The sequence below is a fragment of the Rhinolophus hipposideros genome (genome assembly GCF_964194185.1).
Source record: "Rhinolophus hipposideros genome assembly, chromosome: 24".
NCBI lineage: Eukaryota > Metazoa > Chordata > Mammalia > Chiroptera > Rhinolophidae > Rhinolophus > Rhinolophus hipposideros.
In genome coordinates, this window is record NC_138070.1 from 21,468,985 (window position 1) to 21,488,016 (window position 19,032).

General features: G+C 47.5%; 1 protein-coding gene across 8 annotated transcripts in view; it reads left to right on the plus strand.

The window, feature by feature from the left end:
- UPB1 (beta-ureidopropionase 1) overlaps positions 1–16,266 on the plus strand; it is a 34,620-nt gene extending 18,354 nt beyond the window's left edge. Inside the window, exons 5-11 of one of the 8 annotated variants that reach the window (XR_013992539.1) lie at positions 400–561; positions 2,329–2,498; positions 6,417–6,498; positions 7,508–7,550; positions 8,763–8,917; positions 11,036–11,295; positions 14,265–16,237. Coding sequence is in view for 2 of the 8 variants with exons in the window: in XM_081037846.1 (XP_080893972.1) it covers positions 400–561; positions 2,329–2,498; positions 6,417–6,498; positions 7,508–7,550; positions 8,763–8,917; positions 11,036–11,119 (696 nt within the window). In the remaining 6 variants the exon portion in view is untranslated. Of the gene's footprint in view, positions 1–399; positions 562–2,328; positions 2,499–6,416; positions 6,499–7,507; positions 7,551–8,762; positions 8,918–11,035; positions 12,070–12,090; positions 13,250–14,264 lie in introns of those variants that run through there. The other 7 variants (XR_013992540.1, XR_013992541.1, XR_013992542.1 and 4 more) reach the window with 7 other exon arrangements.
- The last annotated feature ends 2,766 nt before the right edge of the window (positions 16,267–19,032 follow it).

The window sequence follows — 19,032 nt, forward strand, 5'->3', positions numbered from 1 at the left end:
CATGGGTTGCTTCCACCTTTTGAGTATTATGAATAATGCTGCTATGAGCATTGGTGTACAAATATCTCTTCTAGACCCTACTTTCAACTCTTTTGTATATATGCCAAGAAGTGGAATTGCTGGATCATAGGGTAGTTCTATTTTTAATTTTTTGAGGAACCAGCATACTGCTTCTCCATAGGGATGTACCATTTTATATTCCTACCAGTAGCACAGAGGACAATTCTTATTTCACTCAGCTTGGGCATCAGGACAACACTGGAATTTAGTCTTCCGAACAATAAGCAATGGCTCTGAACCAATGTTAGTCATTTAGAAGAACCATTGAATTCTTCAATAAAAAAATCTATGGCTATTGATTTGAAAGTAGGACTCTGCTATATTTATCTTTTTTTTCAGCTGGCGAAGAAGCATGACATGGTGGTGGTATCCCCCATCCTGGAACGAGACGGAGAGCATGGGGACATTTTGTGGAACACAGCTGTGGTGATTTCCAATTCCGGAGCAGTCCTTGGCAAGACCAGGAAAAATCATATCCCCAGAGTGGGCGATTTCAACGAGGTGAGCTGTCCGTCAAGTGACCCACCCGGCTTGCTCATTTTTCTGTGCATAGATCTCACTGAGCCTTTCCGTTAGGGAAGTTCTGTGTTGGGTCATGTCCCATCATGCAACACTGGAACACAGTGTGTCTGCAGTGCCTGGGGCCCGCCCCCACATTGCCCCACATCACACAGGCAGACGGGATTCGGGAGGACTCCCGGGAGAATCCCAAACACCTTTAGCACAGAGGGGTATTTTTTTTTAATATTACCTAATTTGGCTTCCTGAAATTTTTCTTTTAAGTAAGTAATATATACTTACCGAAATAAATCACGCACAAATGTGAAACAATTTCTGCAGCCCCTTCCAGGCTCTGAGCTCCTCGCCTGTCATGGTCTAGTCCTTACCATGGCTCATGTGGGAACCGACTCAGCCATGTTCGTGTGTTGGGTAACAGTGGGTGACAGTGGCCTATGACAGTGTGCACATATGTGTCAGGTGGGGCTTCGTGCTGGTGATCAGGGTATAAATCAGGGTTGCTGTTTTGATTGGTTAATACCAACTTGTGGGTGGGTACGATGGAGATAGGGGACATTTGAAGGAGGGAAATGAACTCCACCTAATACCTACGTTACGAACTGTGAACTTGATCAGTAACAAACAGTTGTTCAGGAAATGATGTCCCCAGTCCTTCATTGCCTTCTCTGATTGTGGGGGTCCCAGCCACTCTCAGGATGGTCATGTGGACTAGAAAGGATCTGCAGAGCTAGTCCAAGTTCCCCGGGGAGAAAGAAGAACCCAGCGTTTCTCAGCAACAGCTGGATGTGGAGACAGGAAGGCGTGCCCTCACCTGTTTACCCTGGGATTAATCTTTAGCTCCCTGTAGATAGTGAAGGGCTTGTCTCGATGCACCAGGATCTGCTCTGGTGTCCACCACATGTGCACATCCTGCTTGCTGCCCGACTTGGGCAAATTTTGAAATTAATGGGAGGAGGCGAAATGCTCCAGGAGGGGATCTGTTTGGGACCCAACCTTCCCTCTACCCATCCCCGTATCACCCATGAAAATGTCCCAGGCCCAGCACCCCAAACGGGTAGATGGAGGGGGAGGGATGGCAGGACTGTATCCCACCTATTTGCCCTGCAGGGACAGCCTTAGCCCAGGGTACAATGCCCAGGGACTTTGTGGAGAACAGCGCTCTCAGGGTGTGAGTTCTAGTCTCAGATTGGCATGAGCTGGGCACGTCACATGCCCACTCACGCTCCAGTGTTCTTCCCCTAGCAGGCAAAGGTTGCTCTGAATGAGCTTGTGCTCCCTTCAGCTCTGACATTCTTTATAGGAACATGTGATTGGTGAGGACACTGACCAGCTCATGTTAACACTGACCTAACCTCAGCCTTAGTTGTACCATGACTGAAACCTAACCAAAGTTTATCCTTGGAAATACTGTGGGAAGTTGCTTTGGTTTTGTTTTTTGTTTTCGGTTTTCTTTTTTTTTTTGACGTGTCACAAAAGAAATTGTGGGTAAATGGTTAAGCCATGGTGATTTCCCCTTGCATTGGTTTGTAGTTATTGTGTCTGGGTTTCTTGGGGTTTTTCACCCCTGTGTTTTTTTTTCATTTATTTGTTTGTTTTTGTTTTTTGAGCGTATTGAAAATTTGAAACTTAGAGTCACACCCAAGAGTGTTGCTTTTGGAATACTGGCGATATTTCACTTTTTTTGCCAAGTCTAAGGAAAGGGAAGTCTTACAGCTCAGAGCCTTCAATAAACAGCCCTTTGTTTTCCAGTCCACGTACTACATGGAGGGAAACCTGGGCCATCCCGTGTTCCAGACGCAGTTTGGGAGGATCGCAGTGAACATTTGCTACGGGCGGCACCACCCCCTCAACTGGCTCCTGTACAGCATCAACGGGGCCGAGATCATCTTCAACCCCTCGGCCACCATCGGAGCGCTCAGGTCCCTCAGTAGGCAGGATGTGGGAGTGTTCTTGGGGATGGCTTTCGGAACAGTCAGGCGCGACCATCAGCTCGTCTGACAACTCTGAGCCCTGGGACTGTGTGTTGTATATTTAACCAACTTTCCCACGAAAAAAAGTACCCAAAATGTCAATTACGATCCCCCCTCATGAGCTTTTCTGCTGTGAAATACTATCCTTTGCTATGATTCTAAACCCTGAAATGATAATAACCCTCCCTACTCACCCTCATAATTGTCAGGATTCAAAAAAGCTCCTCTTCTAAAGTGCCCAGAGTAGCTGGTGACTGGCCAGCGTTAGCTCCTCTCCCCATCACAGCTGCTGTGCTTCTGAAGGGATGGGGGGCTGTGGATTCCTAGACCTCATGTGTGCAGCATCCAGTGCATGGAGGGTAGACACTGGACAAGGAGCAAATGAGGGAGAAGGAGCTGAGAGGGTCCTTAACAGACCAGTCAAGTGGCTCTGAAACTTGTTTTGAACCAGCAAAATGTTTTCTCCTTAAAACACCTAACACGTGTTCAAGTGTCACCTTGTCCCGAAACAGATTAAATTATTCTGATCAAGTCAGTGGGGCTGGCCCTGACAGCCACGGAGAGTCTAGGCAAGACCCCTGGGGCCCCTCATTTAATAATGACACCCGAGCTAAGATGATCCAGGATGACGGCACTTCTGCTGCTTCTCTCTTCCCCAATGGCTGAGCGTTTGGGGGGTTTCTAGTTTTGCATCATTGACAAGTACCAGAGCTCTAGGAATTTGTGTGCAAATAATCTTTCTTCCCAACTTACTTCCTCCAAAGCAGGATGCCTGGATTGGGAGGTGCTGGCTTGTACTCTCTGTTGTCCTGGTTGCCAGTGCCCCCGCAGGGTGGAGGCTGGAGGGGCATCCCTGGTCCTCTGTGGGGGGCAGCCCTGGTAGTCAGCTTCGAGTTCCCTGGCGGCCACCACTGTCACGCTTGTCCTTGCTCTTGACTAAATTTCAGTCTAATTTCTTCTAAATATCAGAATGTGAAATTTACTTTACCTTTTCTTTTAAGCATCGTGCCCCCTTCTCATGAGTAACATCCCCTCAAGAGTTCTGATTTGCACAGAAGGTCCCAAGTCCACTGTCAGGTCTGTGTACCTGAAGGTCCTTTCTGTGTCCACGAGGGGTGCTGTTGATTAGAAGGGGAAATCACACCTTGGATCTCCCCTCAGAGAATCTCGCCGGGGCCTCATGGCAACTCGGTCACTGTGACAGCAACCATTGGCCGTTGTGAGGTAGGGTGGATACGGGTCCTCCAGCCACAGGGCCGGGGCAGAAGCTGGGCCATCCCCCTAGAGCAGCCCCCTTCTTCCAGCCATGTGTAAAGCGTTTAGCAAGCTCCCTCTCCCCACAGGGCCCCAAAGGAACCTGAAGCCAACACCCTTGGCATCTGGGCTGGCCGTTGGGCCAGGACAGGCAAAGCTGTGGCCTCAGACTCAGATGGCCACCTCCCTGACCCTGCTCCCTTTTATTAGCCCCAATTAAGCAAGCAGAAGCACCCCGGCATAATATGCACACAAATGCTTATGTTCTCAGCAGCTTATTAACAATTATTGATTTTCCTTCCTCAGCCAACAGTCGTCCAACTCATGCCTTTCAAGGGTGTGGTGAGGCTGATAGTTAAAACACTGACAGGTCTTTTGGAAAGCAGTGTGTTTCATGAGCTACTAAAATGTTCACACACTTTGACCAAATAACTATACTCCTAGAACTTTACTTGAGGAAGTATCTCAAGGAGGAGAAAAAAAGGTTGTATGCGTGAAGATATTTCTGTCAGCCCTGTTTATAATAAGAAAAAGCTGGAAGGGAGAGAAATGTCAGGGTTAGGTAAGTTTCAGACCATTTCTTCCATGGATTCTTATACAGCCACTGAAAAGAGTCCTTATGAAGATAATGCAGCATGGTGACAAAAACCCGTGAGCAAAAACGATGCCTACACGCCGTGACCAGAATTCTGAAAACTATTTTTTTGCCAAAGATGGTCATGGAGTATGGAAAAATTACAACAGATCATTTATTAAGATGGTGGGATTCTGGATGATTTTCTTAAGATGATAATTATTTGTGGAACTGATAACAAGCATTTTTAAGCACAATACTGGGCAAATCCCCACCAGCAGCATGCAAGCAGCGGCTCCCAGCTTCCGGAACCATCCATCCCCATCTCTTGCATCTCCCCCCACCACTAATGGCTGTGGTTTGGCAGGGTGTCCTCACTCATTTTGGGGTCTCACAGTTCTAAGCACGCAGTAGAGTTGACGTGCTTTTTGATGAACTGAGTCTTCCTGCTCTCCCATGCAACCTGTCTAGTTGAAGATTTTGGCCACATATGTGCCCTCATCAGAAAGCTGCTGTCCCGTCCTCTCACTGCATTTCGTCTTTCCACTCTGATATTTTCAGGGGCTCATGCAGCTGTACTGGGAATATGGTAAATGACCCCATACCCCCATCGGGCTCTCCATGCTTCCTGCACGCACTGGGTTCTCATGAACCTCCGGCTTCCTTTCCCTCGCTTGTTTTGAGAGCCTATGTTTTATTGCCAGCTGTGGGTTTGAGTCCTACGCAGCACGCCCTCCCTGGAGAATTGCAAGGAAGATGTTTTATGGTACTCTCCCTGCAACTGTCTATTTAATTCTTGTAAATGTCATTTACGGGTGTGTTTCTGTAAAAATCCTTTCTTAAAAGTTTTGTCAGCTTGGCTTAGCAGCTGGGGGAAAAAAGCAGCAAAATGAGTCCCCTCAATCAAGCCTGTGATTTTTTTTTTCCAGACTCGTGAATCCTCCTGAGAATTAGACTTGTGACAAGCATCCACCCCCTCCACCTACACCCTGGTTTAAACCAGGTGCATGCTGACAGGAAGGAAGATTTCAGGGCATTTCGCTCCCAGTCACTCAGTGTTTCTAAGTGGGCATTATGCCTGTCAATCCAGAATCTTAATGATGTTGTTCCTCAGACGAGATAATTAGTGGCCAGAAGGCCCTCTGAATTCCATGGCACATTTTAGTTGGTAGGCTGGAGAAGGACAGTCTCTGGTTGGGGCCAGGTCTCCCACCACATCCTCCCCTGTGCGGGGGCTGGACTGAGGAAAGCCCACAGCTCAGCTGTGTCTGGGGGCTGCCTCCTTCCTGGGCCACTAAGAGAACCAGAGCCCCTGCTTAGAGACTAGAGGTTCAGAAGAAGAAACCGGGAAGGCACTGGGAAATGGGGACCAGCTCAAGAGAGGCTCTTGCTACAGAATCTACCCCCCGCCATACACACACACACCGTTACCTAAATTTCTTCAGGTTTACTCTGTTCACTTGGCCTGAAATCTCCCCCTACGGAGCCTGCTTTGCAAGGCAACACAGCAGGGTAGGCTTGGGACAGGCAATTTGAGCCTTCACAGGGCCATGCACAAGCCTCCAGGCCCCCAACTCCCTCCTGACAGTTTCCAGGTAAAGCTCTGCCCGGCCTGGAAGGCAGGTTCTTCAGCGACCCAGGAGGAGGGAAGGCACGAGAAGTAGCAGTTATGAAGCTCCTACCATGCAGCCCCCTCTAGAAGCTTCACCTGCATGGTCATAATCTCCCGTAATCAGTCTAATCTCCCTTTGAGGGAGTTTCAGAAAAGGAAACTAAGGCTCAGGGCAAAGATTTGAGCCAGGGCTCCTCCTGCCTGCAGCAGGCCCTTTCCAAAGGCTCCTTGGGCTTGAGCATGGGACAAGTTGAGAACAGGCTGGCCTGCTTGCAGGATAAAGGACACCCACAGGCACAACGAGTCTCCTTGACCATCCCCAGGAAAGGCCTGGAAGGCTGGCAGCCCGGCTGCCGCTCGGGGCCAACCACCCATCGAGTCTGGCTAGGAAGTCAGTAACCTGCTTCCTCTCATTCTTTTCTCACAGTGAGTCTCTGTGGCCAATCGAGGCCAGGAATGCCGCCATTGCCAATCACTGCTTCACCTGTGCCATCAATCGTGTCGGTGAGGTAAGTCCCTGAAGTCCCTGGCCAGGCTCCTCTGCTTGGTCAACCAGGTGTACTGAGGAGGGAACAGAGTGATAAGCTGCTGTGAAACCTGCCTGCCAGAGGGGTCCCAGCCTCTTCAGTCCAGTGAAGGCCACAGGCAAAGGAGCTGCTATCTGCTTGCCCTGGGAGGGGGTACCTGTCACTCCTCTCCCTGTTCCTTCTCTTCGTGCATGCCACAAATCCTAGGGTCCCAGAAGGGAGGAAATTGGCTCTGTCTGTTACTTTTAAAGATATCACTATGTCCCTCCTCTATTTTTGTCTGTTTTTGTTTTTAGCTGAAACTGTTTTGAAAGGCTCAACCTATCACCACCAAGTATCTGGTTTCGTGTTTTTCTCCATTGGCCCCGTGCACTAAACAATTCTGACTACCAAATACAATGCATTCAATATGTAATAATAATCCCCATTCTTATCAGATATCAAACTCTAATCAGAGCATCTGATCAGTCTGACATAACCGAGGTACCTACACTAAATTGGTCTAATTTCTGGCAACATGAAGAAACTTGGTGTTTTAATTAGTTGTGTGACCCCATCGCAGCTTGATGTGCTGTTTCCATTAGGCTTTGGGGAAAATATGGAAAACAGTGTGTGGACATCCCCTTCCTGCCTTCACACACTCCAAGCTGGGGCTTTGTTACTCAGCAGGCAAACCCCAGCCGCAGTCACAGCCCTGCAAACCTCTCTGCAATGTCTTTCTTGTCTCCCAGCAGAGTATGATCTCCCCAAAGGCAAAAGCCAGGTCTTTACCTTGCTTGTCAAATTCCCCGCTGCTGCCTGGCCTGCATTTTTTACCCAGTGCTGGGGACTCAGTAGGGACGTTTAATAAGTACTTGTTGATTGCCCAGTGAGGACAGGCCATTCCATCTCAGTTTAACTGTTTCTTACCTAACTCTGCCTCAGCCTGACTGCTGATGAACGCAGAGGCAGTGCCACCTACGGGTGTATCTCACCTGGTTGTATTTCACAGGAATACTTTCCGAATGAGTTTACCTCTGGAGATGGGAAGAAAGGTATGTTCCATGAATTTTCTTGGTGGGCCTCACTGTCCCCTTCTCCACCTGCCTCCGGGCAGGGTCTGCCCCACAGAGCTTGTCACACACCTGGCACGGCAGCACGTGGGCTCCTCTTGACTCTTCCCCACTCGTGGGAGCCTGACTTTGCCCAGGACGTGGATCTGCAGTCCTGGGCTTGTGACCACCTGTTCCCCAAATAGGTATCAAAGGGGATTGGGTTGGACTGCATCCCTGCCTCATCACTGGTGTGAAGATGGATGGAGAAAATGTGGGGGAGCCCTTCATGAGCTCCCTGAAGAACGGGGTGCTTCCTCCACCCTATAGACCTCACTCCCTCCATACTTTTCCTTGTCTGTCACCCCCCTCAGCTGTACAAATGCCCCAGAACACCAGCATTGATGGCTTTGGGATCCCAAAAGCCACAGATTATTTTGATCTGAGGATAGGTACCGCCTCACCTCTGCTAGGAAGCCCTCCTGGTCCTACCTCTCTGGCAAGGAATGCGGGAGGGAGGGGCTGCCTCCCTCACCAAGACAGGGTCTGAACTAGCTCAGGGTGTCCCTTGGGTCTGTTTCCCAGAAAAGCACATCCTGAAAGGGTCCCAGATACGCCCCCCCACACACACATACACACTTTAGGCCCAGGACTTCTAGACTCTCTAATCCCAGTTAGCTCCCTGCACAGAGGTGGGGGAGAGGCAGGGAAATGAGGTCCACTGGTTGCCTGCTACGTCTGAGCCTCTGCTGGGCCCTGCCCTGTGCCTACCTGCTCCTTACATGCCTGTGGGCGGCCACTTTACTGGTGAGGGAGACAAGCTGTAAGGAGGGTACAGGTGACACAGCTGGCAAACAAGTGAGGGCATAGGCTCCAGCTCAGCGTGTGGGGCCACCACAGGAAGTGGGTCACACAGGAAGCCCTGCAGAGCCATATGACTCCCTTGGGCTGTGGGATAGAAGCTGGGATCTCTACAAGGGTGATCTTTAGAAATGTTCCCAGAGGCAGAGGTGAGGGTGTGAGGGTGACTTTTACAGCGATTGTCTGGGCCTTCAGGCCTGAGAAGGGAAGTGTGTCCTTGGGGCTGCAGCATTTGGCAGACGCTGGGTGCAGGGTGTGAACCCTTTGCCCTGGGTGTCCCGCCGTATGCCTGCCTCTCCACAGAGCCCATGTGTTCCTACAAAGCTCATGGTGTTTCCCTTTGTTCTTTCAAAGCTCACCAGAACTTTGGCTACTTTTATGGCTCGAGCTACGTGGCAGCCCCTGACAGTAGCCGCACGCCTGGGCTTTCCCGAAACCGGGATGGGCTGCTGGTTGCTGAGCTCAATCTCAACCTCTGCCGGCAGATGAATGACATCTGGAACTTCAAGGTGAGCTCCTGAGCCCCCTGCTGTTTGTTGCCCTGCTCCTCTGCTTGGGCCCCCACCCTGCTCTCAGGGCTGGGAACCCCACCTGGTGGGCTTGCCCTCCGGGACCGTCCAGGTGAGACTCCAAGCTGAGCAGAGTGCTGGGTCTCTGCCTCCTTGCAGGCTCCAGCCAGTGGTGGTGCACAGGGTGGAACCATTGGGCGAAATGATGCCCGGGCAGCAGGCCTCAATAAATTCTCCTCTCATCTGATTTAGATTCTGGGCGCCTTGAAACAAATTAATCTCAATTTCATTTGTCTGGAGAATAGAGTGGATTGGCTTCTCTAATCCTTTTTTCCTTTCCAGGCATTTGCACTTATCACAAGATTAATGTGTGTGTCTGGCTCTGCCTGTGGCCGGGCCCCATGGTCGAGGTCTGGACAATAGAGGGAAATGGGTCATGCAGAGAAATGGAACTTAGGCCTGGCTCTGCCACCTCCTTGTTCGGTCACCTTAAGCAAGGCTTTTCTGTTCCTGGGCCTTAGTGCTCCCATTTGTAAAACAAGAGGCTCAATTCAAATGTTCCAAGCAGCTTTTGAGACCTAACACCTGTGACACCAGGAATCATGAGAGGGGTGTAGGTGCCTGCCCTCCTAGAATTGGGCGGTGGCAGCAATGGTCTCGGACCCCATGGAATATAGCATTTCATCATGGACGCAAACGGAGTTTGCTGTATTAGTGTCGGGCAGTATTTCTACCAACTCAGCACCCACTTATAAGCAACTCATACGTGCAAATGAACGTCACATTACCACAACTGAATGACTTTGCCCAGCATGTCTGGAAGGAGCCAGGACTTCGGATCCAGCCAGACAAGGGCTCTAGGCCTGGCTCCCCATGTAATTGAGCGTGGATCCTGGGGCACTTTCCCTGGATCTCACGTCCTCATCAGACAAACAAGGCATTGCCCACAGGAAAGTCTGGCCTGTCTCTCCTCTTCTGGGAAGGTCAGATTAATGCAGGAATCCATGAAAATTACAAGTTGGAATAACTTGTTCTAATAAATAGAATGTTTTCTCATTAGTAACTTGTTGAAAACAGAAGACTTCCCAAGCTGTGGTGATGGGCATGAGCTCCTGTGAAGGCTTTGGGAAGGAGGGAGAGAGGGAATGCTGGGGTGTAAGCACCCTGGGTGGGCTTGCCAGTCCTTCCCCCCACCCTCTCCCAGCCTCTGTGTCTGTCGTGCAGGGGACCCTGCTCGCTGCGCCATTTGTCATGCGGGGCGGCCTGCGGGGTCTCTTCTCCCGCTCCCCACATAAGAACGCAGGACATGGTGAGGCCAAAAAGGAACACCCACGGAGCCATAGATAGGGGAGTCAAACCAATATATTCTCGCTGGCGGCTGGGCTGGAGACACAGGAAGCAGGATCTACATAATCTGCCTAACAGCAGTCAGCGCTTGCCAGCCACCATCTTCTTGCTAGCCCCCATTCCTTTCTGCTAGCGTAGCCACAGCAGTTATATTAGTGGCCAATGGCTTTCGGGTTACAGCTGACGGCCAGCTAGCCACAGCTGATGGCCATATGATCACAGTTGATGGCCATTTACTACCCGAGCCAGCACCTTTCTATGTGAGTCCGAGAGCCTGGAAACTGCTTTTTGGGGCTTTGTCCCCACAGTGTCCATGACGAAGTGCCATGTGGAGTAGTAGGACCTCCAGAACCAGAGCCAGGAGACCATGGTGCAAATCCCTACCACTCCACTCCTGGCTAGTGACCTGGAGCTGGTCACTCCCCTCGGTGCTGCTGGCTGTTCTTCAGGGTTCTGCGGGAGCCCAGGACAGCCCTCCTTCCTGCCTCAGGGCAGGCCACACCTTCCGGATGAACAAATCACAGAAGTCTCCAGCAGGAGGGGCCGGGTTGTGTGAGTCATCTCAGCATCCACGATCTTCACCACAGCCCTGGAATCAGCGCCAAGAAGTCCCGAGGGGTTGTTCCTCAATATCACAGTCTGAAATGGTCCTGTGGTCCCTGACTCATTTCTGTCCTGTGGCTGCCCCCTAGTGGTAAAGGATGGTGGCGCGTAAATGAGGGGCGCTTTATAAATGGGGAATCTCTAAAGTGCACCTGTTTTGCTTTTCAGATGACAGGCAGATATGAGATGTATGCACGGGAGCTTGCCGAAGCTGTCAAGCACAACTACAGCCCCAATATTGTGAAAGAGTAGCTGGCCTTCAGCTCCTGCCCACCACGGAAGGCACCTCTGCCCCCAGCAAATCCGCAGGTGTGACAGGCTTTACACGTCCAAGTTCTCCTTGATGATTCCCTGATAACGTTGCTGCCCAGATTGGTGTTTTAAATGTCAAGACGGTGAGGGTAGAATGAGGAGTGACTGCATAATAGGTACGAGGTTTCCTTCTGGGGAGGTGAAACTGTTTTGGGACTAGATAGAAGTGATGGTTACACACATGGTGAATGTATTAAATGCTACTGAATTGTATACTTTAAAATGGTTAATTTTAGGTTATGTGAATTTTACCTCCGTTTTTAAGAATCCCAGGCATTGATTGTGCAGGTTAAAGTTAAACTGTCAGCAGCTTGAGGGTAAGCGTGGAGGTGTGTGCACTAGTGGGAAAGGGTAACTGGATGGCTGTGGACGGGGTGGGGGGCAGTCATCAGATGTGTCAGCTGGGCGAGGCTGCAGTCTCCAGTTATTCCATCAGACACTAATCTGGGTGTTGCTGCGAAGGTATTTTGTAGACGTGATTAAAGTCCACAGCCAGTTAACTAAGCAAGTGAGATTATCCTAGATAAACCCCCTCCCTCCCCCTCCCCTCCCCTCCCCCTCTCCTTCCCTCCCCCTCCCCTCCCGTCCCCCTCTCCTCCCCTCCCCCTCCCTGCTCCCCCTGCCCTCTCCCCCTCCCTCCCCTCCCCTCCCCTCCCCCACCCCCTCCCCCACATCCCCAGAGGCCTCATTCAATGAACCAAAGGGCCCTGTGAGCAGAGGGGAGTCTTCAGCAACAAAGAGGAAATTCTGCCCTTGCACAGCAGCCTTGGTCTGTGCTGGCAGTTCCAGTTTGCCTTTCTGGCAGCCTGCCCTACAGAGTTCAGATTTATCTCTCTAGCCCCCGTAATCATAAATCAATTCCTTGCAATAAATCTTGTAATATATATCCTACTTTCTGCTTCTCTGATTAGACCCTGAATGATACAGATTCTGCTAGCAGAAGTGGTTCTGGAGGAACAGAATCTTGAGGATGAGCTTTCTGCATTGGTTTTAGGTTTTCTGGAATTCTTCTCTAATTTGATTGGATTTAAAGGCACTAATGACTATTTCCAGTAGTAAAGAGGGCAGCAGTCGTCATGGTATGATGTGGCATTAGAGATGTACATATAGGATAGGCCATCAGCCTGTGCCCGAGAGTCCCAGCCTGGCGTTCCTTCCTGGTGGCCTACCCTATCTGTGGATTTGGGGCTTTATCCCCTACTGATTCTGCTTCTCTGGTTGAGCCCTGACTGCCTGACTGACATAACAGGTGACTCACCTCTCTGCACCTTGGTTTTCACATCTGTAAAGTGGGACCATATCCCCTTTCCTGCTTTATGTCCCAGGAGAGTAGTGAGACAGACTAGATGGGTCAGGGAATCCCCTGGCAGTTGTCAGTGAGGCGCCTGTGTGGGCTCTGTCCCCTGCACCACACAGCAGAAATCCAATCTGTGAAGGCTCAAAGCTCTACAGCTGAGCCCAGCCGAGCGTTCTCTCGGAGGTCGCAGGTCGTGGGACGGGGGGAGGGGGAGAGGTGGGGTCCTCAGTTCCACCTTTACTGTTCCTAGTCAGAAAAGGCAGTGTCATGTGTCATGTCTTCCCTGTCCCAGCAGCTGGATTGCATGAACAACCCCATGTCAGGGCTGGGTGCTCCTAGACAGCCACTTGGGGTGAGAAAGCCCGATGGCGCTGCCTGGCCATAGCTCTGCGTTAACTCCCTTAACCTCTCTGAGCTTCAGGTTTTCACCTCATCTAACGGCCCTCTTTGCACCTTCTTTTTCTCAGATTCCAGCCCTGCAGACAGCGTGAGCTTTTCTGTGTGGCCTTCAGTCTCTAAAACCTTTGTGCCTGTGGTTTCTAAGATGAGCATGTAGTCAGCCTAAAATAGAGGCCAGCTTAGGAGACAAGTTGGTGCATTTATGAAATAGGAACTAATGCACCAGAAACTATTTGATTATCCCCACCTCTCACTGCCTGGAAACAAAACAGTCCAGCCCGTCTTAGAGTAGATAGGCCCTGCAGAGATGGAGTCATTTGAAGGTTTAACTCTTGCCTGGACTTTATAGATGCTCAGTAAACATTTATTGAATGAACCTGGGGTGGAAGTTTCTGTTTCTGTGTGATCATTGCTGATGCCACAGGAGAGAAGTGATGGTTCATTGTATGGGGCCTGTGGCCCATGGCCCCAGTGCTATTGGGTGAAGCCTCTGACCCCTCTGAGCCTCAGTTTTCTCACATCTAAGATGAGAGGTGGCTGGGTTTGTAGCTCTCCAGGGGTGCGTTCTCTAGTTCTGCAGGCAGCATTCCTGCCAGCCCATGGCTTATTGCTAAAATCTGGGGTTGGGGAGGAATGTGGCCAAACTACAATGTGCCCAACAGGAAAAAAGGGCAAAGGTGTTCTCCAGGATACACCATAAGAGTATGTTAGGCCACAAAACAAGTCTTAATAAATTTGAAAAGATTGAAATCATACAAAGTATCTTTTTAAATCATAATTGGAATGAAACTAGAAATCAGTAGCAGAAGGAAAAGCCCACAGCTAATATCATACATACTCAATGGTCAAAGACGCAAGCCCACTTTTTCTACTTCTATTCAACGTGGTACTGGATGTTCTAACCAGAGCAATTAGGCCAGAAAAATAAAAAGTACCCAAATTTGCAAGGAAGAAGTAAAATTATGTTTGTGAATGACATAATCTTACATGTAGAAAACCCTAAAGATTCTGCACACAAAAATTATTAGAACCAATGAATTCTGCAAAGCAGCAAGATAAAAAGTCAACACACAAAAATCAGTTGCGTTTCTATACACTAACACTAATTAATCCAAAAAGGGAATTAAGAAAAGAAGTCCACGTACAATAGCATCAAAAAGAATAAAATAAGTTTGGAATTAACTTAGCCAAGGAGGTAAAAGAAAGGTCTTTGTAGAATGAAAACTATAAAACATTGCTGAAAGAAATTAAAGTAAGATATAAATAAATGGAAAGGCAACCTGTGTTTATGGATTGGAAGACTTACTATTGTTAAGATGTTAATACTATCCTAAGCAACTTACAGATTCAGTGCAATCCCTATTAAAATCCCAATGACATTTTTTGCAGAGATGGAAAAATCCATTCTAAAACTCATATGGAATCTCAAGGGACCCTGAAGAGCCAAGACAATCTCGAAAAAACAGAAGTTGGGGGACTCATACTTCCTGATTTCAAAACTTAATACAAAGCTATGGTAATAAAAACAGTATGGTACTGGCATAAAGACAGACACATATACCAATGGAATGGAATAGAGAGCCCAGGAATAAGCCCTCACGTATATTGTCAAATGGTTTTCAACAAAGGTGTCAAGACCATCCAATAGGGGAAAGGACAAACTTGACAACAGTGGTCACATTGGGAATACTGGATATCCACATGCAAAAGAATAAAGTTGGACCCTTCCTTACCTTACACCATACTAATATTAGCTCAAAATAGATCAAAGACCTTTTTGTAAGAGCCAAAAATATAAAATTCTTAGAAGAAAACATACGAGAAAATCTTCGTGATGCTGGATTTGGCAATGATTTCTTGGCTAGAACACTACAAGCACCAGCAACAAAAGAAAACCTAGATAACTTGGACTTCATCAAAATTAAAAACTTTTGTGCATCGAAGGAGACTATCAACAGAGTAAAAACACAATCCACAGAGTGGAAGAAAATACAGAGGGTGCCAAAAAAATGTGTACACATTTTAAGAAAGGAAAAAAACTGTATTAAAATTGTAATAATATATATCTATAGCAAAAGATGAATACAATTCATGTGTACACATTTTTGGGCACCCCCTGGTATTTGTAAATCATATATCTGATAAAGGGTTAATATCCAGAATATATAGAAAACTCCTAAAACCCAATGACAAAAAAACAACCCATTAAAAAATTGGCAGAGGACTTGAATAACTGTTTCTCAAAAATACATATATAAATGACCAATAGCACATGAAAAAATGCTTAACGTTCCTAATCATTAGAGAAGTGCAAATCAAAACTACGATGAGATACTGGCTCGTACTCATTGGATGGCTATTAAAAAAAAAAACTAACAAGTATTGATGATGTGGAAACATTGGAACCTTTGTGCATTGCTGGCAGGAATGTAAAATGATGCAGGTGCTGTGGAAATAGTTTGGCAGTTCCTCCAAAAATTAAACAGAAATTACTAAATGAGGCAACAATTCCACTTAGGTATATAGCCAAAAGAATTGAAAGCAGGGATACCACAAATAAATGCAATAAACAAAATGCAGTCTATAACCACAATAATGCAATACTATTTAGGCTTAAAAGGGAGTGAAATTCTGACACACACTACAACATGATGTCCTTGAAGACATTATGCTAAGGGAAATAAGCCAGTCACAAAAGGACAAACACTGTATGTATGATTCCATTTATGTGAGGTACCTAGAGCAGACAAATTCATAGAGACAGGAATTAGAATAGTGGTAACCAGGGACTGGGGGGATGAGTTGATAGGGAATTATTGTTTAATGGGGACAGAGTTTCAGTTTGGGAAGATCAGAAAGTTCTGGAGACGGATGATGGTGAATATGCTTATCCCTAAACCCAAACAATTTCTATAACTATTTAATGCCACTGATATATGTATGTACATCTTAAAATGTACTCTTAAAATGTAAACTGTATGTACTCTTAAAAATGATTAACCTGGGGGTGGCCGGATGGCTCAGTAAGTTAGAGCTTGAGCTCTGAACAACAGGGTTGCCGGTTTGATTCTCACATGGGTCAGTGAGCTGCGCCCTCCACAACTAGACTGAAGACAACAAGCTGCCACTGAGCTGCTGTAGGGGCAGCCAGATGGCTCAGTTGGTTAGAGCGCGAGCTCTCAACAACAAGGTTGTCAGTTCAATTCCCACGTGGGATGGTGGGCTGCGCCCCCTGCAACTAAAGATTAAAAATGGCGACTGGACTTGGAGCTGAGCTGCGCCCTCCACAACTAGGCTGAAGGACACCCACTTGGAGCTGATGGTCCTGGAGAAACACACTGTTCCCCAATAAAAAAAATTTTAAAAAAAGGAACAGAATAAAATACATTTAAAAAAAAATGATTAACATGGTAAATTTTAGGATATACATATTTTACCAAATTGTGTTCAAAAGTATGGGGGCCAAGGCACTGGGTGTTCTCTTTTTTTCACCCCACTGGAAATCAGTCGTGAAGTCACCTGAGGCAGAGGCAAAGTCCTGCCTTTGAAGAACTGATTTTGCTCCCCCTGCAGAGAGGTAGGTATATGTGGGCGTGGTGAGTTCCTTTCTTCAGCCCCTCTCCCTACAGGAGATGGTGCCACAGCTGCACTCCCAGACCTCAGCAGTGAAGGGGGGGCTGGTCCAGACCAGTCACCCCACCTGAGTCTACCCTCACATACCATGGAGCCCTTCCCCCCCATTCCCCTGTCCCTCCCCTTCTCCCTCCCTTTCCCCTTAGAGCTTGCCACTCTCCAACTTTTTGCCCTGGGCCATTCCAACTAAGTGCTGGATCCTACGCTCTTGCTCTTGGAAAGCCGGCTGCTTGCTTGCCTTCCTGGTCACACATCTCCTTCCATGATGAATCATGGGCCTCGGAATGCAGATGTCTGTGAGGTGCAGGCTGAAGACTGGGCCTCTGCTCTTTTTTCTCCATGTTTCTTCTTTCTCCAGCTGTGTGCACATCAGGCCCTCAGGGAAAGTCTGTTGAGCAAAAGAAGGCATGCTGGCTTGTCTAGGGTTGTAGGCAGAGAAAATGCTGGGGACTGTGGCAGTCAAAAGAGAAATCAGCTTCTTTTCCCTGACTGTAGTGAGCAAATATTTTAAAGAAAATAAGGAGAAATATGGAGAAGGAAAAAAAATCATCTCTAGTCCTCCAAACCAGAAGTAAACCAAAGCTAACGTTTGGCATATTTCTTTTCAGTCTTTTATATATGCCTATTTTAACATAATTGGGATCACAGTATCTGTATAATTTAGTGCCATTCCCCTCTGTTTCCCAATATAATGTGAGCATTTTTCTTCACCATACAAAAACTGTTTTTAAACTCTTTTTACCCGCTGCATAATGCTTGACATGTAGATGGACCCTTATTTATTTATTCCCCTACAGTAGACATTAAGTTATTCATTCATTCATTTATTCATTCATCCATTCATTGTTATTCCAAATGATGCTGGGATAAACATTTTAATAGCTAAATTGTCTTATTTTTATTGTTTTCTTTAGAAGAGGTTTTTTGTGTTTTTTTTAAAAAAATTTTTTTTATTGGAGAATATTGGGAAACTGTGTTTTTCCAGGACCCATCAGCTCCATGTCAAGTGATTGTTTTCAATCTAGTTGTGGAGGGAGCAGCTCACTGACCCATGTGGGGATCGAACTGGTGACCTTGGTGTTATGAGCACTGCGCTCTAACCACCTGAGCCAACCGGACGCCCCTAGAATAGGTTTTAATAAATAGAATTCACTGTGTTAAAAAGCATGAACATCTTGTCAAGAACTGGAGAGAGTCTGAGATCCTACCCTATTTGCAAGCCAACAAGTTAGTCAAGCTCAGTTTCAAGGATGCTGACAGAAGACACGATATTCCAGGGTCAGAGACAAAGGACAGTTTGTTACAGCAATAGCAGCAGCCAGAGTACTAGCATTTTTTTTTTTTTGCAGCAATTCCCAAGTCCCAATTCCCACAGGCCAAAGTGACTCTTGTATACTCAGTGGACTGTGTTAAGTAGAGGACGAGAAAAATGAGATAAAGAGCTTAGAGAATTAGAATCTCTTATACTGGACAGTTAGTAGGGCTGCCCTTTGCTCTAAAGGTGGATACTATCTCTCTCCACCAAGGTTGCAAAAACACCTGCACTTTTCTTCAGAGGAAGACCTGTCTCTACCTTCCAAGGCTGTAGGCTCTACAAATATCTTGAAAAGATAGTCCAGAACAAAGACATTTATAGCTCATAAGTCTTTTAGCTCACAAATCATCCAGGAATTCAAGTCATGTGAGAGACCCACAATAACTTACAGCCTTCGTTTCTATGCCCTTTTGACTTCTGGAAATTTCCCCATGAGTATACCACTGCGCCAGTCACTCTGACTGACAGAGGCTGGACCAAATTAGTTCAGTCTGTCTCCCAGCATTTAATTAATTCATCCACAGTACTTCGAAGAGCAGAATGAGCCCAAACTGCAGAGTTAACCTCAATCCTGCCCCCCAGGGTCCTTGACCCAATAGGCTGGGCAAATCCCACAAATCATCAAGATCTATCTTAGAAAAAGTCAAGTGGCTTTCTCAAATGTTGACCTCTCCACTTGGTCCAGGTCATTAATCCAGGAAAGACAGCATACATTAGATATTGCCCAGTCTCCACTTTCACCCACAGAGAGGAAGTCTAAGCAAATTTCTTGTCTGTACTAACCCTGGCAATGAGTTACATTGACCTGAACGCCTTCCAAGGCCAAGGTGCGACAGTTGATCACTTCAGCTAAGGTCAGGGACAAATGGTGCGTCACTTTTCTAATCAGATGACCACCATCACAGGGATGACGGCTCAAAGAGTGCACATAAGTAAGGAGTCACTTATGAGTCCAAGAAACTCCCCTGAGTAAGGTTAGCCTCATTTTAGCTAAATCTCCACAATTGTCTATTAGTGGTGTTTATTTAAACATCTGATGGTCTCTCATGACTACCACGCAGACGCAAGACACTGTTTGGGGGAGGTGGACAAGTTAATTTCTGGCTTCTGTGCAAGTACAGTCATCAGGGCATATGTGCTACTCCTAGAAAGGAAGTGTTGTTCACAAGGGTTGGTGGCCCCAGTGGGACCTACATCAGTCAGGGCACA